Below are 27,275 nucleotides of genomic sequence, written 5' to 3'. Positions count from 1 at the left end.
AAAACGGAAAAGCCCAGTAGTTGGTATAGACCCCGTAGCAAGCGACGGGTGAGTGTTTTATTATGGCCAATAAAATGAACAATTTGACTTGTAAATAAACACGAAAGGCTTTACTGACTGCTTAGCTCTTCTTAGAGAGAATGTGATGTTGTATCTTACGCTGTTTTCACTTTCATAGGCAGCTGCAACGAAACTATAAATAACCAGCTAATGGCGCTATTGATTTGATTTACTTGGCGCACTGATGGAAATGTTTAGTCAGGCTATTCCCTTACAAAAAAGGATGAGATTTTACGGTAAATCACGTCTACGTCTTCCCAAGATGCATTTCCAAGCTGAACCGCGTCGGGGCGTCGGCTTCACTGCGCTCTCAAATAGACAAGCTGTGTTGGTCGGCGTGTGAGGAGACAGTAGCTAGTGTACTTGGATTTCAGATTGTGGGAAGGATTTTTCAGTGAAAATGGTACTTGATATAACAAACAAGGTAAGATTATAGGTCACTGAAGCCTTTTATTTCTACCTTTGTGAAAGACAGAAACGAGTTTAGTGTGTACCCTGCGTTTCTTATGCACATGCGCGGTGCACAATGTCTGTCTTTTGCTTTATTTTTAGACTCGCCCGATGCTAACTAAACCCGTACGTCTGTTTTAACCTGTGATTTTAAAAGTGTTTCATTTTATCTTTTTGTATTTGTTGTGACTAACTTAGAGAAACATTTTGCTTCATTGCAACGACTGTTATGGAGTCCCATCTTTTGGCGTTCAGTGAGCCTCTGAATGACACGTTTATTTACATTCCAGTAAATTCGTTGTTGGCGAATTGTTAATAACCCTGTTGATAAAGCATCAATAATGGGTCTGGTTCACAATCACGGATAAATATTAAGTTCCCCAGCCTCTCTGAAGGCCTCGAAGATCTTCTGTCATTTCTCAGAGTTCGGACCCCCATGCATCGGCTCGAGCAGCAACACAGCGTGCTTCTTAAACTCGTTTAATCAGTGAGGAGATGTCGACATTCCATCGGAGATTCAGTTTTTTTTCAAATAACTGAAAAAGCGGAAGTTTTCTAACAGGTGCTGGAAAAAAGGAACTTACAAGCGAGATTCTAATAGTGCTGTTGACGGCTGTTTTTTCTTTTATGAAAATATCACCCTCCCACCCGGTATCCATCCACTTTCAGAATAGCGTCCCGGACTCTAAATCCCAAGGTCGTCCGATCAGTTTCAGGCTTGAACCTGGTCTGCGAGTTTAGAACAAGTTGGTCTACCACGCTGGGCTGTAACTACAACACTTGAGCAGTGGGCAGTGTACTGCAACTTGGACAGTGCTTTGATGGTGCTCGCTATGGAGATATCCAGTAAATCCTGTGTGTTTGTGATGGCGACTTCGAGTGTAATGCAGGGGCCAGCCCTGGATGATAAATGGCTTGATCACAGAGGAAAATGAGTCAATCGTTTTTATAAAATAGAAAGTAAAGTTCTTACGTGGTAATGGAAACATGACTGAATGGATTTTTAAGGCAGCAAGACAAGGCTGGCTCATACCCAGTGGTGCGGGTTCGCTTCCTGGTTCCTCCCTGTGTGGATAGCGCTTTGAGTACTGAGAAAAGCGCTATATAAATGTAATGAAGAATTATTATTACCGTATTATTGTAGCAAGCAGTTAACCGAAGCTGTGTGTCTTTATCATGTGGGTGAAAAAGTGGAATCCTCGGTGGTAAGGGTTACCGATTGCCCATTTTATCATTCGAATAACGATCAAATATACTCAAAGTACTGTTTGTATTTTTCGGAAGCAGTTTAAACGCGTTTTTAATTTTAGGCAGTGCTTTTTTTAACAAACGTCAAAGTTCATGTAAGCAGAACAACACATTACCAGTATCGAGAGCAGCCTGTAGTAAGTGCTTGTTCCCATTTAAAACGGTGATTTTTATTTAGACCACCTGTGCAGATTTATATTTAAACACAGATTTTGCTGTAAATGGTAGCTTGTAAATAAGACAGCAGGTTAAAACTGTTTCTGATAAATAAATTCACGCCCTAGTTGTAGGAAGCGTGGCTGACTGGCAAAAGCATAGGGCATCAATTTAATATAACCATCAATGGTGTTTTAAGTGGGTCTGCATATAACTTATATTTTAAAATTTAATGACTACCGTACAGTGCTGACAAATAGTTAATAAGACTTTAAAATAATCTATCTTCAGTTTGAAACAAATCATACTACAAAAGTTGTTATATTTGAAATAATAACCATCTTCAGTGGTAGAATCTGATGATGCCAAAGGGTTGTATAGAATTTTGTATTCTTTATACTTAATTTTGAAATTAATCCTTCAAGTCAAGTTGGGGAGCATGCACTGGTACAGTGAGTTGCCTCACCCACTACACGGCGAAACAACTCTGGATCCCAGTTTGCAACCCCCCAGGCAGACACGCCGTCGAGTCTCACCCTCTGGAAATGACCCTCTATCTGCCGCAGCCAGGTGTTACGTGGGCGACCCCTTGGCCTGGTCCAGCCATTCGGGTCCCCAACAATGAGGATCTTACGAGCTGGATCACCCTTGGGGGGGGGGGGAAACGCACCACATGGCCGCAGTGCCTTAACTGACACTCCTTCACTATGCAGGTAATGTGCCTCATTCGGAACTCCATGAGCAACCACTCATTCTTCACAAAGTCAAACCGGAGAATCCTTGGGTACCGTTGAAGAGACACAGTACCAAAGGAGTCCAGTCTTCATCTCCGATCACTGGATAGCGTCCATGTCTCGCAACCATATAGCAAGACAGGAAGCACCAGGTATCTAAAGACTTGGACCTTTGTCCTTTTGCATAGATATCGGGAGCACCACACACCCCTTTCCAGCGACCTCATGACCCCCATGCTCTTCCAATCTGTCTACTGACTTCATAGGAAGAGTCACCAGAGACTGAATGTCACTGCCAAGGTAAGTAAACCTCTCAACAAGGTCGACACTCTCTCTGCAAACAGACACACTGCTGATGGCTGCGTCCAAGAGGTCATTAAAGGCCTGGATCTTGGTTTTTATCCAGGACACTCGCAAGCCCAGAGACTCAGACTCCTCCCTCAGTCTCTCGAGCGCCCGGTTCAGAGCCTCCACTGACTCCATTAAGATCACAGCATCGTCAGCAAAGTCAATATCCGTGAATCTTTCTTCACCAACAGATGCCCAACACCCAGTTCATACAAGCATTGAACAGAGTAGGAGCAAGAACACACCCCTGACGAACCCCAGAATCAACTGGGAAAAACGCAGAGGTCCTGCCTCCTTAATCCTACAGCTTGATTATATTTTTCCAGTGCAGGGTTCCTTGATTGCTCAGATTCATTCGTTGCTTAAAAAAAAAAGTCTAATTTTATGTGAAACAAGGAGTGTGGCACTGTGGTGGCAAGTAACTGTCTACTGGCAGAGGCCAATTTAGGAGATGTGCGTACTCTGACAAGGGAGAATGTGCACATTTATGAGGATAGCACACAGGGCTGGGATTCGAACATGGAGCTGTGTGGTGTACTTGTAAACCACTACCTTACTATACCATCACTTTCCCAATCTATTGGTGAATTCTTTGTGTAAACTATAACCCAGTTGGTTTACGAAATCTGACTTGATTTTAGAGTAGAGATGTTTGGAAGTATAGCACACAGTTATGACAAAATAATGCAAAAGTGGTGGTGGGTGGCACAGTTGTCTTATAGCTGTATAAACTTGATTCATCCCTTTGCCTGGTTATGTAAGCTTAGTACATTATTTTCCTTGTTTGTGTGAGTTTTCTCCTGGGGCACCATTTTTCTTCAATATTTTTAAGGTGTGCAAGTTTGATTATTTGGAGTCCTTAAAGAATTACTCTACTCAAAAATATTTTGTTTAAATGTTGCTTACCCCATGTGCTTTATATTTATGGCCAAAAAATTTTTAAACTATTTTCTCTCATTCTACATGAAATTATCATATAATGGAACCTTATGGCCACCAATGCTGGACAACAGCAAACAATGTGATAACATCCATATATCCATTAGCCAGTGAAATGCTCAAAGCTTGGAAAAAGTAGGAATTTTTTGCTAAAATAGTATTGTCAGTTACTTCCTTAAAAGCAAAACTCTTTGTAAATAGTATACTACATTCCCACAGTTCTGTGCTTTCAAACTGAAGCTGGAGCTCTTGACCAAAGAATGAGGAAGAGAGGCAGGTCTTCAATTCAGACACTTTTTCCCTTTTGTGAGAGCATTTTTTTGGAAGTGGGTTTATTTAAAAATATTTTAGTACAAATAATGTACATGTTCGGGATGTTGTGCACAAACAAAGAATGACTTTGCTAATGAATTGTGTGACACAAGTAACGTGAGATTTTTTCATGGATATTTAGACATTATTTGATTTTGTCCAGTGTTGGTCACCAACTATGTCCAACATAAGATTCATTTTTTTTTTCCTCAACCACTACTATAGAGCTCATGGGGTAAGTGCCATTTAAACAAATAATTATTTTTGGATTGAGTATTCTTTTAAGTTGTCCAGTAATGAGTGGATAAGTATGTACCTTTCTATGAAGCTGCATCCCATCATGGGTTGTTGGTGTTTTAAATGTGATATACCTGATACTAGTATTGAAAATGTGATATTGTAATTAATATTATTAATGTTGGTAGGGGCAGCTTTTGTTTTTAAATTGTAACTAAATTATCTTTCACCTTGAAGTATTCTAAAGCTTATATTAAAAGTAGTTTGTGTTTTTTTGCATTGACTTTCAGAATTCAGTTAAGAAAGTAAAGTGTGCAGAATGCATATTGTTTATATTTGTCATAGTTATGCCACCAAATACCATGCTGTTTACCAGCAAACCACATCTAGAGGAAACTATTGCATGTGCTAGATGTTAAACCAGTCTTGCTGCTACTTTTAGTTTTGTCTTCTTAATAAACAGCAGACATTATACAGCATCAAACTGATGGAAACACAGTTGTGCTTTTTGGATCCTAGAGCAGCAGTCAGTGTACAAGAAAAGGCAGTTTTTGTTGGGAGCAAATTGTGTTGCTGAGTTGGATATGTTAGTTGACATCGACAGGACTTAACCAAGGTGAAGAAAAGGTTCAGCGTTATAATAAATGGCTCCCAGCTCTTGAAACTATTCTTTTTAGAATGGTTCTATCATGCGTCAGAGCCATGCAGTCTTGCTGGATCATGCAGCAGAAATTCTAGAAATTGAGGGTGGAAGGAAAATTTAAAAGCTATATTTTTACAGACATTTTTTTCAGTTTGTCAAAAACCAAATGAAAGAATAAGTTGAAATACCATTGCAGATGTTCAGTCATTTTTCAGACTTTGGCCAGCCGCACCCATCGTGTCTCCTGAACAACATCAGCACATTAGTCTGCTGAGCTGGCCCGGAATGCTATTGAATCATTTTTGTCAAGGGCAGTAAGTTTCAAAATAATTAACTCTATATTTTAAACAGTGGACTCAGATTAGCTGTTACAGATAATGTTTCGTGTCTGCGGATACTAAAAGAATATATCGATTAAGAATCTGTAATGTGTAAACTAATGATGAGTATAATTTGGCTTTTCTCATGGAATGGATAATAGATACTTAGAAAAGCTTATTCCTACCACTTTTTTTTTTTTTTTTTAATATTAAATGTCCTATCAGTGAGAGAGCTTAAAGGAATACTCCACCCAAAAATTGAGATGCATATATTTTTATATATATTTAGCCCATGTAGTTTAATGATGGCTGAGAAATTTTAAAGTCATGTTTTCAAGGAGAAACAACATATCAAAATTTTCTGATGGAACAGGACCCAATGTTAACCAATAATGGACAACAGCAAGCAATATCAAACACATCTATGAAAAAATGCAACATTTCTCATGTGGCATAATCCATACATCAAGTAATCCAGTCGTTGTATGCTCATAGCATACAAAATTATGTAGTGTATTTTTGGCAAAAATATAGTTGCATAAGTAACATTGAAAAATGAAAGTAGTTTTGAATTCAAGACTTGCATCTCTGCCTCTTACATTGGTCAAGAGTCCTGTCTTATTGCTAGTTTTATTTTGCAGATTGTTGCAATGCATTAAAACTACAATAATTTGATTTTTGCAGACTTGCTTACCTTACTGGGCTCACAAGGGACTTGTCCATCCCGACAGCTTAATGTGCAAGGCAGAAATCAAGACAAATGCTAACTTAGACGTACTCTACGATGACTCCGTAATGAGTTTAAATTCAATAGTTCACATAAATTTTGTCTTTGACGCATATGTGTGGGTGTCAGTGTAATGTGTTAATTCCCTCTCAAATCGTGGGTGAACATGCTAATTTCAAACAAATAATAGAGCAAGAATTTTAACTTTTTTTTTATTTGATGGTGCTATATTTGTATTCTAGTACATCATATAAATAACACAAGGGCAGCAGCAAGTAACAGTCTGTCACCATCTAAGTACTTCTTCGGTTTGTTAGTTCTGTTTTAAAGGTTTGTAAAAACAATATATATCAGTTTGTGTTTACCGTACATTAACTTCTTAATCTTATATAACTCATTTTTAAGATTTTATTATCTGCTTTCATTTTACTTGTGGTTGCAACTTTTGTTTTCTTAATACCAAAGACCCCCAATTTAGTATTCATGCAGTATATTCATCATTTTATATTATTAAATGGTGAGTTGTGGTGAGGGAAGGTTTTCCAAAAGAAATGTTTATTTTGAATAAAAGGAGTATTTGTATTAAACTTCTGTTTCATAATATCTTTAATTTACTTTACCATCATTTTTATAATACATTAATGTGTGTTTTTTGTAATAAAAATTATTTTAAATACAATCCTAAACCAACAGTTAATAATTTCACATTAACAGTGATGTAATGGAAACAGTAGATATGGAAAGCTGGTCTTTAAAATTGAAGTAAAATAACACAACATTAAAATCACCAGTCAAAGTATTCCTGAGATCAAACAGTGCAAGTATTAGTAAAGCATTTCAAAGTAGGCTACAGACCAACACAACTATCATAATGAGAGCCTTTTAAACAGACACTTACCCTTAATGTAAATAAGATATGAATACAAAGGGAATCAAATACTAAACATAAATGAACTACAGGGCATGAACATTAGTCTGGATAAATATAAACTGCTCTGCTGTAAGGTGAATTGTGCAGCATACAAAAATATAACATCCTGCACAGGGAAAAAATAGTCTATAATGTTTTATTATAAAATGTCTAACATTTTAAAATAAATTACTAACCTTAAATTCTGACTATATTGCACTAAAGAAATCAGAAAAAAATTGTAATATTCTACTGATGAAACTTAAAATTGTGTGATAGAAACACCAATCTGTCCACGGCATCCAGTTTCAGAGCAGCACAGCTACATGTTACAACATTTTCTCTGGTGCTGAGCCCTCTCAGAAGGGCTGCTTGATGCATGGATGCACATGTACATTTTTGCAAGTTTCCCCAATTTGTGGAAATGTACTTCTTGTGTTTTCTACCACTCAAGTGGATTTACATCACTGTCCACCTCAGGTATCAAGTAACTCTTGATCTTTTTCAGTGGCAGTGTGCAGAGACTTGCCTTCTTTGAATTCCTGTGTGTTTTTTTTTTTTTTTTTTTTTTTTTTCCACCCAACCATTGTCGGTTCAGGTGGGTACATTGGTTTGAATAGAACAGTTGAGATTTACGGGCAGGCACAGCATCTCTGTTCCACTTCATCATTGCTTTAACATTGTTGTCACTATTGTACATACTTTATACACGAGTCTGTATGGAATGGAGCAGGTTGAAGAAGCATGGATCTGTGTGAGTGTTTTAAATAATGTAAGGAAAAAAGTGCTTTGGAATCGAGGACCCCCAACCAAGAAGGCTTGCGAAATAAAATGATCCCAATAGGCAGATGCTTCTTAAGGTGTGACTGTGCACACCTATGCGCTTACTTTGCGCACCTGTAGTAGTCAATCCTGTTAGGTTACATGAGACGGTAAATTCATGGACTCTCAAGGCATGTTTTTGATTGTTTTTTGCAAAGTGAGCAGCATACTTGATAATTTCAGCTTGTACATTGTTGAAATCACAATGAAGATATTATTGTAGATGACACATATCATACACTCCTATAGAGGATATCCTTCTTGGGTTGGGCATAGGGGTCTCAATCAGGCCATGGGATGACATAACAACATCCAGTTTAAGAGGAAACCAAATAATGAAACCCATATCCTACTGGTCCTCGCATTCCCATACCCCCCCCCCCCCCCGATCCCACCCACCATTGCTCTCTCTTCCATAGGTCATTAAACAGAAGTAACCTATTTTGCAGACTAATCCTATCACAGGAGCCTTTTTCCTAACCTTCTTTAATATTCTTCCATCAAAAACCTAACCTACACAAACTTCTCATCCACAACTCACTTCACAGAGGAGAGCTACATTCCTCAGCAGGTACTTTGAACTGTAATAGTGGCCTCTGTGTCGCATGTGAATATGTCATCAAAGTACCTTTATGTCTGTGGATTCAGTACCAACAACAACAACAGCAACATTTATTTATATAGCACATTTTCATACAAAAAGTAGCTCAAAGTGCTTTACATAATGAAGAGAAGAAAAATAAAAGACAAAATAAGAAATTAAAATAAGACAACATTAATTAACATAGAAAGGAGTAAGGTCCAATGGCCAGGGTGGACAGAAAAAACAAAAAAAAACTCCAGAAGGCTGGAGAAAAAAATAAAATCTGTAGGGGTTCCAGGCCACGAGACCGCCCAGTCCCCTTTGGGCATTCTACCTAACATAAATGAAATAGTCCAACTTGGTAGTTCGGGTTTTTCACAGAGTCACTTGATGCTGATGGTCATACAGACTTCTGGCTTTTAATCCATCCATCATTGTTGGAACATCATGGTGCTTTGGGTAGATGCGCCACCACCAACAGGACACCGGAAAAGGAAACAGAAGAGAGAGTAGGGGTTAGTACGGATTTTGAATGAATAGTTATTATAATGAATTAGATATACAGAGTATCAGGATTAAATTACAGTGAAGTTATGAGAAGGCCATGTTAAAATAATGTGTTTTCAGTAGTTTTTTAAAGTGCTCCACTGTATTAGCCTGGCGAATTCCTACTGGCAGGCTATTCCAGATTTTAGGTGCATAACAGCAGAAGGCCGCCTCACCACTTCTTTTAAGTTTTGCTCTTGGAATTCTAAGAAGACACTCAGTTGAGGATCTGAGGTTACGATTTGGAATATAAGGTGTCAGACATTCCGATATATAAGCCGGGGCGAGATTATTTAAAGCTTTATAAACCATAAGCAGAATTTTAAAGTCAATTCTGAATGACACAGGTAACCAGTGTAGTGACATCAAAACTGGAGAAATGTGTTCGGATTTTCTTTTCCTGGTAAGGATTCTAGCAGCTGCATTCTGCACTAGTTGCAAACGATTGATGTCTTTTTTGGGTAGTCCTGAGAGGAGTGCGTTACAGTAATCTAGCCGACTGAAAACAAACGCATGAACTAATTTCTCTGCATCTTTCGATGATATAAGAGGTCTAACTTTTGCTATGTTTCTTAGGTGAAAAAATGCTGTCCCAGTGATCTGATTAATATGCGATTTAAAATTCAGATTACAATCAACGGTTACCCCTAAGCTTTTTACCTCCGATTTGACTTTTAATCCTAATGCATCCAGTTTATTTCTAATAGCCTCATTGTATCCATTATTGCCAATCACTAAGATTTCGGTTTTTTCTTTATTTAATTTGAGAAAGTTACTATTCATCCATTCTGAGATACAAGTTAGACATTGTGTTAGCGAATCAAAAGATTTGGGGTCATCAGGTGCTGTTGATAAATACAGCTGTGTGTCATCAGCATAGCTGTGGTAGCTCACGTTGTGCCCTAAGATAATCTGACCTAATGGAAGCATGTAGATTGAGACTCTCAAATTTAAAAAAATAAATAAATATAAACAGGACACCTGACATTTTGGGTGGGAGCAAAACATTTTTTTTCTTTTTTGCAGAACAGTGTCATTGGTGTTTGAATTTCAGCATGGGATTTGTGCCCTTAATTTTAAAAATTCTAAATGGTTTAACTTATAACAGTAAAATTAACTACTCTTAAGACCCTTTTGCCCTTCCCCTCTAAAACAGCTTTCATTACTGGCAAATTTCCCCATTATTGTATTATTTCTGAAATAAAAAATAATTCATTTGTGCATGGTGTGAGAGGAAGGTAAGTAACCAATCAACTGTAATTAGTAACCGTTTTTGCTTTTTTCATATCACAGTTAAATAAGAGAAATTACAAAGGAGAGTGTGGTAGATGACTCTAATAAAAAAAAGCCATGGATAACTCTGATAAGGAAAAATAATTACTTTATCCTTTGCGTATGGTGGATGTGGTTGTACTTGTTTGTGTGTCTATCCCTCTGTTATCTTGTTGAGACAGTGCTTGTTCCGTCAACACAGAACACATGGAGGGAACTAACCTCCAAAGCATACACAATCCTTAATTTTATCTACCCTACTCTTTCTGGAAGTCCAGTGGAACATACACAGAACATGGGAGAACAAGGAATCTTTTCAGAACCCTCCATCCATCTTTCTTCCTAGCTCGCTTACCCTGAGCAAGGTCGTAGGACAAGTTGGACCTATTCCAGTAGTCATTGGACGTAAGGCAGGAACAATTCCTGAGGATGCCAGTCCATTGCAGGATACACATACACACACTTTAGGAACAGTTTTTAGCAACACCATGTCACCTTAGTGTGATCAGGTTGAAGTTTAATATGGATGTTTTAACATAGGCAGAATAGTAGCACAAAGCTGTTATTCCTGCCTCACAGTGCCAGGTTCTACATGGAGTTTGCAGGTACTCCCCATGTATTTTTTTATTAATTGGTATCAGTGTTAGTGAATTTATTCACTCAAACATTGTGTTCCATTCTTTTATTCCCATATCCTCAGCAAGAATGACTCATCATGCATTAAAAATTTTGATGACTGATTTGTGGCACAATGTGCTTTTCATCCCAGCAATCACTGGGCGCAGGGCAGGATCAGTACCTAGAGAGGGCACAAACACCCCTACACAAGGCCTAATTTAACAATGCCTATTTATGTAACCTGCATGTCTTTGGACGGTGGGAAGAAATCAAAATGGACGCATGGAGAACATACAAACTCTATGAAGAGAGCACCTGAGATGCAATCCCTGGTCTCTTTATGGTGAGGCAGCAAGTCGGCAAATGTACTATCCTCATCCTTAATTCTCTCCCTCATTTCAAAACTAGTACCCATTGTTGTTGAAGTATGTGAAAAACAAATTTCACACACAGTGGTTAATTCTGTACTTTCTGCCTAGTCCCCAATTTTGAGAAAATTAGCTCCTCTGTATGTACTTCCCAAAATTTGTTGATGTTGCAAAACTTATACATTGGCAGTTCTTAGTTTTACTCCGGTTTAAGTGCTGCTTTAAGCATAAGACAAACTGCTCTAATAATTTGGTGTAATGCATTAGCAGCATAATTGAATTATAGGGATGTGCTGAAACAACATACTTTATTTTCGAAAACAAATTAGGTAAAACTGTAATTCTGTTAATGGAGCATTTTTTTAAACTGTAATAGTGGTTGTTAGTGCGATAGCTAAAATGTGACCATGTGGTGAAACAAAAAAAAATGCATCTTAATGTAAAGAGTATTGCTGGTGTAAACTTTTGAAGTAAGAAGATTTGCGTCAGGTGAGTTGTAAAGTAAATACATTTTAAAGTATTAAACATTTAGTAGAAAAGTTAGATTTGAACATGAAATGGGAGGTCTGAAACTTTAAAGTACAGTTACTTGAGAATGACCTAGGAGTGTTAGTAGTGTCATCACTGTCAACATCTAGACATTAAACAGAAGTGATCAAGAAAGATCTTAGATTGTATACCACAATGTACAGAATATGCTTAGGTTGTATAGTGCACTGGTGATGTCTCACCTGGAGAAATACTTTGTACAGTTTTGGTCTCCATATTACATAAAAGACATAGCAGTGCAAGAAAATCAATGACTAGACTGATTCTGGGACTGAGTGGTATGAGATGTTAGGAGAGGTTACTGGAGTTGAACTTTTCAGTTTAAGCAAACTGAGATGTAAAGGGGACATAATTATGTATGACTGTATATGTATGTGTACTTTTCTACTTTTATTTTTCTGTTTATTTATTGATCACTCCTATTATACATAGTTATTGTCTGTTTTTTCACCTGTATTATTATTGTATCAGTATGCTGCTGCTGAAGAATGTGAATTTCCCATTGGGATTAATAAAGTATCTATCTATCTATCTATCTATCTATCTATCTATCTATCTATCTATCTATCTATCTATCTATCTATCTAATTAAGTGGTTAAAATTATGAAAGAAATTAGTACAGTAGATCCGTATTATTTTTAAACTGAATTCTGCAACAGGAACACGGAGACATGGCCAGAAACCGGTTAAAGGCAGATGTCACAGAAATGTTAACGTTTTTCTTCACGCAAAGAACCATAGGCAGCTGGAATTAATTACCAGGTAGTGTGGTCAAGTGTAAGACTTTTTAAGGACCTTCAAATTTCAATCTGATGTTATTTTGGACAATGTAGGTAAATTGGATGGGTAAGCATGTCATGCTGAATGGCTTGTTCTTCTCACAATTGTTATACAGTAATAATGTAATTAGTGTAGTGCACTACTGTGTAGTGTAGTGCACTACTTTGCTGTTTTCACTGGCAAATTTTAGAATGAGTCAAAAACCAAAAGTAAATATTGGATCAGTTGAGGTTTCTTGAAAACATAAGTAATTTCATAGGAATTTTGACATCCTGGATTATTATTCATTTAAATTATGCTTCTACAAAAGTAACTTTAAAGATTTTTTTTTCTCGAGTAACACATTGTAAATGAAAGAATCCTGAGTAATCCCTATTTCCTAATTTATTTGATTTGCATACAATATTTTGATTAGTTGTTATTGAGTTATGCAGTATTTATTTTTCAGTGATCAAAGAGAAAATGTCTGTGACTAAATGTAGTATGGGTATAGGGTAAGATACTGTAAATAAACACTTGAATTATAATCATATTATTCTTTAGAAAACCCACGCTGAAATCTTCACCAGTCTTAGAAAATCTCCTGCAATCTTCCCCCGTCAAAACAAAATCCAGGCCCAGCTAGCAACGATTATATTCTTTTTGTGTCATTTGCTTAAAATTGATCTGATTTCAGGGCATCTGTTCTTTTCCCGCATAACACCTTAACATGCCATTCTTTGCAGTTTTTAATAGTACTACATCTTATTTGAAAATTAAGTCCATTTACATTTTTTTTATGATTAATCTTGCGTTACTGATGGTGATAAATATATACAAACTTTTTTTTTTTTAAACTGCGGAACTATACTATTTATTGCCGTATTATCATTTGATGTTGTCTGCTTGTTGGTTTCTTTTTAATTCATGCAGACAGTGTTGTCACTAGTTTAACTGTATTGTGTTTTCTTGTTTTTCCCTATTGACAGGATCAATTTGAGAAAGCTCTCAAAGATGCTGGGTCAAAGCTTGTTGTAGTGGATTTCACAGCAACCTGGTGTGGACCATGTAAAAGCATCTCTCCTTTCTTCCACGTGAGTGATTTTTTTTTCCCATGCACCTGTTTGTTAAACTTTTTTTTTTTTAATTTCTCTGCTCTTTCTGTACATTTGAAAAGAATTTAACTATGTAAGGAAATTTATTGCATGACTATAACTTGATTTTTTAAGAGCCTAAATATCTAATTAGCATGTGGTAAAAATAGACAAAATTTTACAAAAATGTGGAAAATGAAAAGTGGGAAGAAAAATTTAAAAATATACTTGCAAAATGTTTGCTTTTGACTTCCTGCAGTACACCATAAAAACTATGCCTTACATCTTACTGCCTATATTTTCATAGTGTGCAGAAATACATTTTAATGGCATATTGTACAGCCAAAGTAATGTAGTGTTTTACTGTACCCTAAACTATAACATGAAATTGTGACTCCAGTAATGACACTTTTTGGTAAAACTTCAGTGTAGTTTTTATTTTGTGTGTAAAGAATGTCCTGCTGTTTAAATATACTTTCAAATCTTGGCTCACAGTTGTCTCCAGTTACAGCTGTTCTGCAAATACAAACAAGCACATAAAATTCCAAAATTTTTATTTGCATATTTTATTAATTCTAATCTAGTGACTTTTCTATTTAGATTTTGAATGAAGCAAACTAGTTTTGATGTCGATTTAATATGTAGCCAATATCACTAATAGTGAGTAATAGTATAGTGCTAACAGCTTAGTCTTTGTTTTTAATTATTTTTCCCTTTCTTGAATTTAAACAATTTCTGTATAATAAACTCTGTGACAGGTAAGCTAGATAGACAGCTGTCCATTTTGTTGGAGAGAGGTTGAACCTGCTGCTTCTAGTTCCAAGCATTCCAATTGCATCTCATTGCTGTGTTATCCTAAGAAGTACAGGTGCAGTGAAGATTGCATGTCTGTGCTGAGTGATCAAGTCAGTTGGGTTTTCATAGGACAAATAGCATAATTTGACAAGTAAGAGTAGATCATTCAATTTATCAAGCATATTTGTTTAGCTAACAGCTAAGCTGTCCCAGTATCTCATCCAGATTCTTCTTAAAGGTTATCAAGGTTTCTTCTTCTGCAAAATGTCTCTGTAGCTTGTTCCAGATTCCATCAACTCATTCTATAAACAAGTGATTCAGCCCTAAATGCACTTTCCCCTAATTTCCACTGGTTTCTTTGAGTAAAGATTGTTAAAAGAATTTGGCTGCATAATCCCCGTTAAAATTTTTAAAATCTAGATTAGGTCTCCACACAGTCTCCTTTTCTCGGCACTAAACCGGTGTAATTCTGAGTCTTTTGTAGTAGGACATGTCCTTAAGTCCTGGGATGTAAATTGGTTGCTCTCTTCTGCACAGCTTCAAGTGCTGCTATGTCTTTCTTTTAGTGTGGTGACCAGCATTGCAATCAATGCTCCAGGTGTGGTCTTTCTAGTGCATTATATAGTCTGAGTGTAACGTCCCTCGATATTATATTCAACAGTTTACAATAGCATCTAACATTTCATTTGCCTTTTTGGTTGCATCTGCTGTTTGCAAAAATGTTGTGTCAACATAAATCCCCCTAAATCTATTCCAGAGGTTGCTTCCAATAGAGCAGTGTCTCACATCTTATATTTATAATTGATGTCCCTATTTCCCACGCATAGCACTTTGCACATTTCTACGTTAAACTACATTATTTAAGTGTTAGCCTGTAACACCAGCTTTGTTTTGAATGCAATAACTTTATATATTAGGGATAAACTTGCTTTATAGTTTAGAAAGTACCACCAGTTTTCTTCCTTGTTACATAGTTAAATGTTACTCTTAATGTATGAAGAATGTGCTATTGTCTAAAACCAAATAAAAGTTGCATATTTGTATTGTTTGATGTATTGTTACCCACACAATGCAGATTGTACCTAGTTGTGTATGGTTTAGTTATGTTTTGTTTCCTTATTGCTACAATTATTGTAATTTTTTTTAATACTCACAAGCAAGCTATCTGACAGAATAGATTGAGTTTTTGGACAGAAAATTTTGTACAGGGGGAAAACATACAGTAAATAATAGGATAAGTTAAAAGTCTGAGACAGTCAATTTAAGAATGCTGATAAAACATGTTTGACTGTTGTTTCCATTCACATTCCAGTGTGTCCAGCGTGGCTGGCATGCATAAATTATGTGGGAATGTGTGCCACTTTTGATCATTCATCTGGTAAAGCAGAAGGTTCTCTCTGTATTGGTGTGCATCTCTTTTGCGCTGTCTCTCTCTGTCCATCTAACAATTAGGGCAGGAATCCAATCTGGACAAGATGCCAGTCCCTGTTAGGGTATGCTTGTCTCTGTGCATGAGATACAGAAAATAATATATACATAATAATTTATACAACTCTTGAGAGGATATTAACATTTATAACATAACACGACATTATCCTTTTATAACATAAAATATACCTTTCATTTACTAAATAATGGTTAATGTTGGAGATGCAGAAACCATACAAAAACATTTGTTTGATACCTACAAATAAAGAAAGAGTTTATAGACTCACGGACTATTAAAATAAAATGCACAAAGGCGAACTAAAAACACAGAAAACTCATGAGTCAAGTGATACTTTCCTTTATAAAAGACAGGTAGGTTTATTGGTTAAATTCATAAAAAGCGAGGAAGTTCACTAGTTTCCTTGAGTCCATGGGGAGTCTAATTTAGTATTCCTTTGGAGTCCCAGTCATTAATAGAAAATAGTTAATTAAAATTGATTTGTCATTAACTAAAATAATTTTATGTTCTTTTGTCTAGGAACTTGCTGAAAAACACCAAGATGTTGTTTTTCTTAAGGTGGATGTGGATGTTGCTCAGGCAAGTTATCTGATTTTTGTGTTTTTAATGACAATTTTGGCTATGGGCTCTAAGATTTTAAAGTTAGTCCTGTCATGTTTACTGTACAGTATTTTTTTTATGGCAGGGATGGGAGAATATTGGATGTTGCATTATTTTTGCTGCAATATATTTTCACTAACCTGAGGGGTTTTTTTCCTTTCGTGCAGCTTCTGGTCAAGTGAAGAATCAATGCATTTTATTGATACTTGCATAACAAAATTCATTGCTGCATGTTAGCTCTTTTACAAAGATTCTGCTTCAGTATGCTAAACACAATTAAAGTCACCAGCCATTATAATTTTGAGTGTTCACTTTAGGAATGGGTGCAAATACATTTTGGATGAAGTCCCTATCATCCACATTGTGTGCATAGATATTTAACAAAATCACTTTACAGTTAAATAAATTACTCATGATGATCACATATCGCCCTTCAGAATCAGATACTACATCTGATACCACAAATTAAATTGTTTTATGTATAAGAATTCTCAGACCTCTAGTTAGTTTTCTTTGTATAGCTGAATTGGAAAATTTGGCCAGTCCAATATCTGTGCAACCAATACTAATCCTTGCTTAATAAGTGGGTTTTCTGTAAAAATACTATTTTAGCGTTTAAACCTGTTAGGTGAGAGAATACTTTCTTTCTCTTTAATTCTTGATTGCAACCTTTAACACTCTAGCTCACAAAGTTAACTGTTTGGTCATGGAGACATTTCTTCTGAGCTTTTTTTGACATTTTGTAGTCTTTAGTACATTATTACATAAGATAGCTTTGACCTTAATTTCCAATTTTTCCAGGAGTTATTGCTATGAAGCCTATTGTTACATTGGCACTTATATTTGAAAGGATTAAAAGGATAGCTTGGTTTCTCCCCAAGTCCTTGCCCCCATCCACTCATTTTGACTCCCCACTTGAGGCATTCTACACTTCACAAAGTGACACACACTAATATATATATATAATTAACTCTCTCTCTCTCTCTCTCTCTCTCTCTCTAATATATAATTAGAGAGAGAGAGATATAGCAAAATCTTGTAGTAATCTGGCATATATGTGAACCTTGAGATTAAGAGTTTTATTATAGTGACCTGCACTACAGTAGTCTAGGTTCTGTCATATAATTTTTCCCCATTTTGGTGTGGGGGATTTCACAATGTTTGAATTGTAAAGAGGAGATCTAATCCAAATGCCACTTCTACATTAATCTGTGTTCACAGATAGTGTACAATAAAAAAAATTCTTGTGAGCAATTCATCATCAGTATCGCTTTTCTTTTTTCCTTGTAACGTTCGCAGGGACAACATGGTGTGTTGGACAGACCAGATTATCATCTCTTGGGGAGACAAAAAATGATCTTACTATGTACTGGGACTCTCTCATATACCTGGTACACACCAATTCTAAAAACCACCTCAACAGGTTTTTCTATCCAAAGAAGAAACACCTCTGTTCCAAACTCCTAATCCTCTTATTGAGAGTAAACCTGTGCAGAAACCCTGTTTTGCTTGCTTTATGATCACATATTAATGATCTCTTTCTGGTCCATATGCAAATGTAGGGATATAAACTGAAAAGTTAATCAAAAAGTGAACCTGAAGACTTGGTTACTTCTTCATAACAATTAGAAATATAACATCAAATTGGATGCTTTCACACTTATTCATTAGTCAGCTTCATGATCCCCTCTATCGTCACTCAGAAATAAGATACCCAAAGCGTTTGTACTCTTTCACTCTGGGCAGCTACTCAGCCCTTAACAGCCACAAACCATCCACCCTTTTTAATAGAGAGTGCACTATAACTTCAGATTTGTAAGTGCTAATTCTCACCTCATCTACATTACACATTGCAGACGATGATGTCCTCTTGGCCTTTATAGACTGTGACAGCCAATGTGCACTAAAATGGTTTCCAGCTAAAACTAGAGATGCAATATTTGGGCTTCCCAACTAGCTATTCTGCATATCTTGTCTGTGCTTTCATATTGCATCATGTCCATGAAAATCAAGAACTGGGGTAAAACTGAGACTCCTCAAACTTTGTGCCAATACAGGGACTAAATGGCATTCAAAATAGCTCCAGGGCCCCATACTCTTCTAGAACCTTCCACTAAATTCCACAGTGTACACATTCCCACCACCCCCCAAGAAGTTAAAAAAGCATATTGCACATTTAAGTTGGATTGGCAAACTGCCAATACTCCCTCAATAGCGCATTAATCTTTTAACATTGGTCTGTTATTCCATGGACAGGGACAGAATCCTTAATTGCTTTAATGGATTCTCCAGTTCTACTACCCTAGTGTATATTTTAGTCGGGGTAGCTGAGAAGTGTGATCTTTAAGTAACCGGAACACACTCTTGTACCCCTCTTTCTAATTATGTGGGCCACAATCCCTGACTGCCAATCCCAGACCACACTGTCTGTTCATTCCACACAACATTGAAGAAACAAGTTAGAAAAAACCTCCACACAATATCCATAGTTTTCAGCATTTATGGCTGCATTTCCTGTATCCATGCTGGCTTTCTAGTATGGAGATTGTTGTTACAGAGATGCACCCATTCTTAACCAGTCCTTTTGGCATTGCACTCTTCCGCTCAGTTTAGGAATTCCTCAAAATGTTGTTTCCATTTATTGGTGATATCGCCATTTGAAAACAACCAAAGCAGGGTTCCAAATACTTATTTTGAGTTGAGCGGTTTGCCAGACCCTTTTTTTGAGCTTGTGTAAAAGTCATTCTTCATAGTCTCGCCAAACTTTACTTGCAAGTGAATGTCTTTCTGGCCTGTCGGTGCCTTTCATTCAAATCTGGAGACCCAATGAACATGCTACCAAAGTCCTCTTGCTTCAGCTTGACAATTCCTTTACCACTGGTATCAACCAATGGATTGTAGGATTGCTGCAATGACTGTTACCACCAATCTTTTTACCTCAAATACTTGGCAGATGCATCTACTGCCACAAAACAGGTCCGTGTCGATTTTTTTTTTTTTTTTTTTTTTTTTTTGGTCCCTGAACTTTCACAAGACTTAGGGTAAATACTTCTAGAGGTGAGCGTTGTGCTCATTTTGAAAACGTATGCACTAATCATTCCCAGTATACCCTCAGTATCGAATTTGGTCTTCCAGGTCAGTTCAGTGGGTATTCCATTGGTCTAAGCCAGCTTACTTCCTGGTGGTAGACCACTCCGTATCCATAACATTCAGCTTCTTATTGAATGAGAAATCTTCAGAATGTCCCTCATTGATCTTTCCCCCAAGGCACTCTGGTGACTGGTACTGTCACGAGAAACCTTATGTTCATGTTTTGGACAGTCTATGGCAAGCAAAGAAATACAGTAATAGTTTTCAGGCAGGATTCGGATAGAGTACAGGGTTGCTGCCAGAAATGACCCTTTAGGTATTTTCATCATTCTCCATATGATCCTGAAGTTCGAGCAATGGGACTACAGTCAGTAAATGGAATCTTTCAAGTACCAAATCTGTTCTCTCCAAAATGACTGAAAACTCTTAATACTTGTTTGGAGCATAGATGCAGACAACATTTTTCCTTTCTAAACCTATTAGTGGCATTGAGGAGACCTCCCCAACCAGAATAAATTGCAGTTTATGCTGCACAACCAGGAGCTTGTGAGTAGTCCTCTACCTCTCCAGAGCCCCTCGGCAATAGGATATATCTAATCCAATATTTTTGATCGTCTTCAAAAATTTGACATCATCCCCACCAATGTTACTTTTGCATATCACTCAACTGGCATTACACATGACCCTTATCCTTCATGTAGATCACCCCACTATCAGGTGTTTATCTGGCTTTTATGTGTTGATCCCAGTATCCTTGTAGACCAGGTGGTTGCCCTAGATTTATGTGGAACTTTCATGAGTTCTGTATGGTTACACATGGCACATCCATATCAGAAATCTACAAGCAACATAGGTCTAAGGATCTTTGAAACACAATGGCTCCTTTACCAAGCCAAGGTCCCAATCCCAGAAGAGTAAACATAAATTGAGAACGCATTCAGACAGCTTCACTTTGTGCACACTTTTTTGTGTTGTAGATTTATGTAAATAAATTTGCCAGTTTTGCCCATCAGTCAACGCTCATTAACTCCTTAATAACAAAGTGAAAACATATTTTCAGAAAGGTTTGCAAATGTATTAGTAACGAAAAACTCAAGACTCTCATTTAAGCATTCAAGCCCCTTGCTTTGTACTCCAAATTGTGGACATGTGCATTGTGCTTGCTTTAATTTTTCTTGATGTGTCTAGAGATTGATTGGAGTTCACCTGTGCCAAATTGAATTGACATAATTAAGAAAAGCACATACGTGTGTATAGAAGGTCCCACAATTTACACTGCATATCTGGTATAAAACCAAGCCATGAAGTCCAAGGAACTCTCTGTAGACCTCCACGATTAAATTGTGATGAGGCATAGATCAGGGTGAGGGTATTAAACCACTTGTGAATCTTTGAGAATTCCCAGGAGCAGAGTGGCCTTAATAATCCTGAAATGGAAGAAGTTTAGAATTGCCAGAACTCCTGGTAGAGTTGACTGTCCGGCCAAACTGAGTAACGAGGGAAGAAAGGCCTTGGTCAGTGAGGTAAACAAGAACCTGATGGTCACTCACAGAGCTTTAGAAATATTCTCCTTAGATGGCAGATCCTCTGCAGAATATCACACCATTACGTGCAATATGGGCAGCTTTACACTGTACTCTTTTTATATTGTTTTGTGTTATGTATTGATTACTTTTTTTCTACTTGCAGGATGTCTCTGAGTTGTGCAAAATTTCATGCATGCCAACATTCCAGTACTACAAAAATGGAGAGAAGGTCAGTAACTTTAATCAGAAGTGCTTTATACACTCACTTTGTGGTAAAAGTATTGACCAATAATAGCTTTAATAATGCAGTACTGGTAGGTTTTACTTTTGTTTTAAAGATGTTATCGTCATCAATGCATGACCATTACGGAGGATGTAGCATAGTTCAGTGTAAACTATGGCAAGTTTGGACAAAGCAAAATGCCACATCTGTAAGAGACAAGCTTTCATTGCTTGTGCACTTCTACTTTGAGCAGAATTATATACACCCAGCAGTACACATTAAACACAGAAAGGCTAATTAAATTTAATTTACTGGTAGAGCACATATGTGGAGATCTACTTTTTCTGCTATTTGTGGTGCTTTTTGGACTTTGCACATTGCCCCATCAACAGAGATGCACTTTCTCTGTCATTTTAAACAATCTCAAAACATTGGGCTTAAGATGTGCCCCCCCTACACAGCTGTTGGTTGTTACAAACTATGTATTTCTTTGTATACTTTCAGGGTGCAGATGTGCATTCTTGCAAGGAGTGGCCACTTTTTCACTGTTGCCTTTCTTTTTTTGGAAAAGGAAAGACACAACTGTGATAAAGTGTGAACATTTGCTAAAACAATTTCTCATTTAATGTTCTTGAATTTTTATTCATCCTTTTTATGAATCTCCTCATTCTAGTTAAGGATTACAGGTAGCAGAAGGGTTCAAGAGGGAAACCAAACCCAGATGCTAGTTTATCACAACCAGGGCACATTCATCTATATACTCACACTTGACACTCACACTTGTACAGCCATGGGCCAATTCAGAGACAATGGTTTGCTTAAATTGTATATCTTGGGGATAAGGAAGGAAGGAAAAAAACATAACCAGAATAAAATTTGCACAAGTACTTGAACATGTAAGCTCCACAAAGGTAGTGCCCAGGCCTAGATTCACTCCCAGTCTTGTGTCACCATCAGCCAGCAGCAGTAATCGCCCTGCTACTCTTTGGTGTTTTAATTCAGCATAAACTACTCACATTTTATTTTTTAATCTGCTTATGAACTATGCATTTATACAAATGATTATCTTTTCTTTTAAAGTAAATCTTTTCCATTTTAGCTCATTATGTATATATTAAAGAAATCATGTTGTTTCTGTATAGAAAATAATATATTTACACATAAATATATAAGAAAATTCAGTTTGTTCAAAATTAAAATGAATTTTAGCTTAATGAAAAAATTTTAATATACTGCAAGCATTTTGTTATCAAGGAGTGCATAGTTTATGATGTTTCCTTTTAAATAAGAATTTGCCATATCAATGAATTATAAGTGGAACAGAAGGGTGGCACAGTGGTAGCGTTGCTGCCTCGCAGTAAGGAGATCTGGGTTCGCTTCCCGGGTCCTCCCTGTGTAGAGTTTGCATGTTCTCCCCATGTCTGTGTGGGTTTCCTCTGGGTGCTCTGGTTTCCTCCTACAGTCCAAAGACATGCAGGTTAGGTGCATTGGCGATCCTAAATTGTCCCTAGTGTGTGTGTGTGTGTGTGTGTGTCCCCTGTGGTGGGCTGGCGCCCTGCCCAGGGTTTGTTCCTGTCTTGCGCCCTGTGTTGGCCTGGATTGACTCCCCAGTGACCCTGTGTTAGGATATGGCGAATTGGATAATGGATGGATGGGTGGATAAGTGGAACAGAACTGATATCAGGTTCTGTAAATCTACATTAGGACACCATTAATTTATTATGCACAAAAATAAAACCTGCTGTCTAATCCTCTGAACCAAACAAATTCTATGCGGACAAAATATGTATAATAACATTACTAATTAAATAGCATAGTTATAACATGACCATTTCCATTTTTCAGTGAGGAATGTGCACACCATCCACAAATCTAGCTTCCTCTTATTGAGGCATCAGTTATGAATTTTAATGCCCATATTTGCCTACTTTTTAACCAATTTTTAAATTGTAAATGTTAAATGTAAACGTATGAATAGACATTGTGGTTAATGTATATAATAATTATAAAATGAAAGTAAGTAATTTAAAATCTATACTGTATCTTTGTTTATGTATTTATGTTACCCATTAATAATTTAATACAGTTTACCTTATCTAATGTAATGCAAACACCTTTACTTTCACTGGTTTTGCTTTTACTGTTGCATTTTTTTTTTTTTTGGTCACTAGGTGGCCTCAGAGCATTAATTATGAGATCAGCTATTCCTGACACAGCAATGTTCAGCATTGCTGTATTATTTATTGCACTTTTTTAAAAATCTGTTGTGACTATGGGGTTAAGAAAATATCTTCTCTTAAAAGATCAACCTAATAAGCCAAGTTAATTTTAAGAGATTTTTCAGCACATGCTTGTACGTAACTGTTTAGTTTTGTTATATTTTAAAACAGTCCTTAAGAGTCTGGTGAAGTAACTGCCTCCCACACAGTTTCCTGTTGTGTGTCCCACACCAAGCTCCCCCCCCCCCGACAGAAAATTCCATGGTAGTGGAATTTAAATTAATATCCTATAAGACTGCATCTCTTCTTATGAAGCTTTCCGGGGTTTAAGAAAATATCTTCTCTTAAAAGATCAACCTAATAAGCCAAGTTAATTTTAAGAGATTTTTCAGCACATGCTTGTACATAACTGTTTAGTTTTGTTATATTTTAAAACAGTCCTTAAGAGTCTGGTGAAGTAACTGCCTCCCACACAGTTTCCTGTTGTGTGTCCCACACCAAGCCCCCAAACCCCCCCCCCCACCCCCCCGACAGAAAATTCCATGGTAGTGGAATTTAAATTAATATCCTATAAGACTGCATCTCTTCTTATGAAGCTTTCTACACTATTAAAAGGTATTTATTATCATGGAATATTTAGGACAAAAAAAATTAAATACAAACAGAAATAAATGTAAAATGTAACAATAAATAAAAATAGTGATATGTGAGCATAAATAATTAAATGTCTCATGAAACGATTTTTGTTGCTTATTTCTTTATGTGCAGTATCCCTCCATCCATCCATTATCCAACCCGCTATATCCTAACTACAGGGTCATGGGGGTCTGCTAGAGCCAATCCCAGTCAACACAAGACCTGGGTTCTGTCTCAGACCCCAAACGTAGGCTAATGTGCAGAAACATTACAATTAATGACCTCATTAACAATTTCTTAACAATAATAGGTATTTGATGAATGAACTGTTTTATATAATGGTGTAATCGGAGTTGATGGTTTGGGATTTGAATTAGTTTGGGATTTTGTGATAGGCCAGGAATGTTTTTTATTTGTCCCATTGTGGTCCAGTCCTACATAGGATGATGAAGGCAGAATAGATAGCTCATCTGATGTCACCAGTAAGCAATCCACCTGCATTGTTTAAAAACTGCTTGACCGAGACACTGCATCTGAGAGCCTTCATGGCTGGCCTCCAGCAGTTACTACAATACAGATCAATCACCTAAAATGGTTCATGGCATGAGTTCAAGGCAGTACACCATGGATTTTGATTTTTGATTTTTTTATTATAATTTATTTTTAATATGATCACTATAGTGTTGTAGTGGTTAGTACTGCTCACCACTACATGAGAGTTCTTGGATCAAATAAATGTCTGGTCACTGTTTCTGTGGAATTTACATGTTCATCCCATAACTCCTTGTCTGATTTTCTAATACAAACCAAAGCTGTGCAGATCACATTGACTGGAAATGGTTGTTACAAAATAAGCAGAACTTCTAAAAAATAACTAAACTAGAGCACAAGCTCATAATTTTATAAAATTGTTTCCTTGTCAAAAACAAACAAACAACTAAACACAAGGGTTTCCTCTGGGTGCTTAGGTTTCCTCCCACTGTCCAAAGACATGCATGTTAGGTGAATTAATGTTGAAGTCTATACCAAAGTTTGCATGAATGATACCTTGCCAGCTTTATTCAAAACCACATCTGTGATTATATGCAACATTGAATTTAACTAGATAAGCATCCACCACCCTTCATGCAGTTTCATTAAATAAATGTTGTACCTGCCACAGACTACCAATCGCTCCATTACACATTTAAGAAATAATTCCTTTGTTGTCTGTTCCCCGAAAAAAGTTTCTCCCGACATTTTTAATGCATGCACTACTTGGGTATTCAGCACTTCATTCATGCCTCCTGCCTCTTCTACTTCATTAATCACTGTGATTTTTATTTTTTATTTTTTTATTTTTTTTTTAATGCTGGTGTTTAACTTCCATACATGCTCAATAGGAAAAGGCATCTAAATAATAGATCTCTGAAACAAAACTAAACAGTGGTAATTGTTCAGAGATCCAAATTTTCTAACACACTTGTCAAGTTCAGGGCCATAAGACATTGTTTTGTGATTAACAAGAAGAAACTCCTGAAAACAATTATAAACTAAATGTATGTTGTACATTAGTGTTTTTAAAGTCTTTTTTTTTTTTCCCCCTTCCAGGTCCATGAATTTTCAGGAGCTAATAAGGAAAAACTTCAAGAGTCATTGATGCAGTATAAATAAAATGGATTTGCTGACAATGAAGTTTGGGTCAGAAAAAATAAAGACAAAAAAAACAAAATTAGCACTTCTGCAAAGATATACACTTTGGGCTAATGACTGATCTCTTTCCCCCTTTTAGCCAAAATTAAGGGAAAATGAGCACATTTCTGATTCAAATGGGTTATAGGTATTTGCATGTTTTAATAGCATATTAAGCTTAATCAAGGAAGTGGATCTGAAATTGACTGCCTTTGGAAAAATTTTAAAACACTTAGCAAATCATGTTTACTGGTCACAATGACTTTCTTGTAGAAAATTAAAATGTTTCTTTCTTCCCGACATGAAATATGGTGCTTTTTAAATATTCCACAAATTTTGATATGTTACTGTAGTTGACCTAAGCAAAAGAAAAAAAGTTTTTTTTTTTTATGTTTATATAGTGAATAGTATGTTAAATTAATAGGTGCACTTTATTTTTTCAATAACCCTGTCTGTTTCCATCCAAAGTGTTAAGTTTATCTTCCAATTTTTAAATTTTTTACTTTGACTGCTGTTTAAATGTTAAAGAAACAATCTGACCGATGTATCTTGTAGTTTACATAAGAACAGTCATTAAAGCTTATGCTACTGCATCCGTTCAATATAAAACTTAAAAAACAAAACATGTACGGTTTACTGTCTTAATATCAAGAAAGGATAAACTGTAAGTGCATTTTGGAGCTGCAACATCAAAATGTGTGTAGAGGGAATGGTTGAAAATATGGGATCTTCTGGGAAGTAGGTTATTCCTTCAGCCACTCTGAATGATTTTAGCTCTATGCAGAGTTTGAATAATGTGGTTGGATACTGAAACTCCTGACTAGCAGGGTGATGAAAATGAAGATCAAGTATTGCAAAAGGTTGTTGTTCATTACCAAATATACAAACTCCAGGCCAATATTATTCATATCAGCAAAAATATACTTAAAAATCTGATTAGCATTTAAGTAGTAGAAACCAGATTATGCAAAGGTACAGTGAAACATTTGTTTGTATAGCACAAATCTTCATACAGTACAATACAATAGTTTATTTTTGTATAGCCCAAAATCACACAAAGCCCATTGCGGCACTTCCTAACAGGCCCTGCCTCTTGACAGCCCCCCAGCCTTGACTCTCTAAGAAGACAAGAAAAACTCCCAAAAAAAACCTTGTAGGAAAAGATGGAAGAAACCTTGGGAAAGGCAGTTCAAAGAGAGACCCCTTTCCAGGTAGGTTGGACGTGCTGTGGATGTCAAAAGAAGGGGATGAATACACAGAACAGAACAAATCCTCAATACAGTATAACATTTTTTTTTTTTTTTTCTTTTTTTGAAGTAAAAAAATAAAAATTTTAGAAGTACAGAGCAGAATTTAACAGTAATGATATCAT

At 36.5% G+C, this 27,275-nt stretch overlaps 1 protein-coding gene across 1 annotated transcript; it reads left to right on the top strand.

The window, feature by feature from the left end:
* The first annotated feature begins 320 nt into the window (after nt 1-320).
* Nucleotides 321-26,526, top strand: txn (thioredoxin). The gene is made up of 5 exons (XM_028804782.2): nt 321-484; nt 13,592-13,696; nt 16,458-16,517; nt 21,318-21,383; nt 25,823-26,526. The coding sequence occupies exons 1-5, from the start codon at nt 461-463 to the stop codon at nt 25,883-25,885; spliced, it is 318 nt and encodes a 105-aa protein (XP_028660615.1). The 5' UTR covers nt 321-460; the 3' UTR covers nt 25,886-26,526.
* Nucleotides 26,527-27,275: the final 749 nt, after the last annotated feature.

This window comes from Erpetoichthys calabaricus, chromosome 7 (genome assembly GCF_900747795.2).
Source record: "Erpetoichthys calabaricus chromosome 7, fErpCal1.3, whole genome shotgun sequence".
Lineage (NCBI taxonomy): Eukaryota > Metazoa > Chordata > Cladistia > Polypteriformes > Polypteridae > Erpetoichthys > Erpetoichthys calabaricus.
Note: the sequence above shows the minus strand (reverse complement) of the source record. Positions and strands in the feature narration are given on the sequence as shown.

What these genes read in the sequence shown, in the direction of transcription:
- txn (XM_028804782.2), top strand. Translation starts at nt 461, where the DNA reads ATGGTACTTGATATAACAAACAAG. An exon ending in TACTTGATATAACAAACAAG is followed by an intron (nt 485 to 13,591) that starts GTAAGATTATAG and finishes CCCTATTGACAG; the next exon opens with GATCAATTTGAGAAAGCTCT. An exon ending in ACTACAAAAATGGAGAGAAG is followed by an intron (nt 21,384 to 25,822) that starts GTCAGTAACTTT and finishes TCCCCCTTCCAG; the next exon opens with GTCCATGAATTTTCAGGAGC.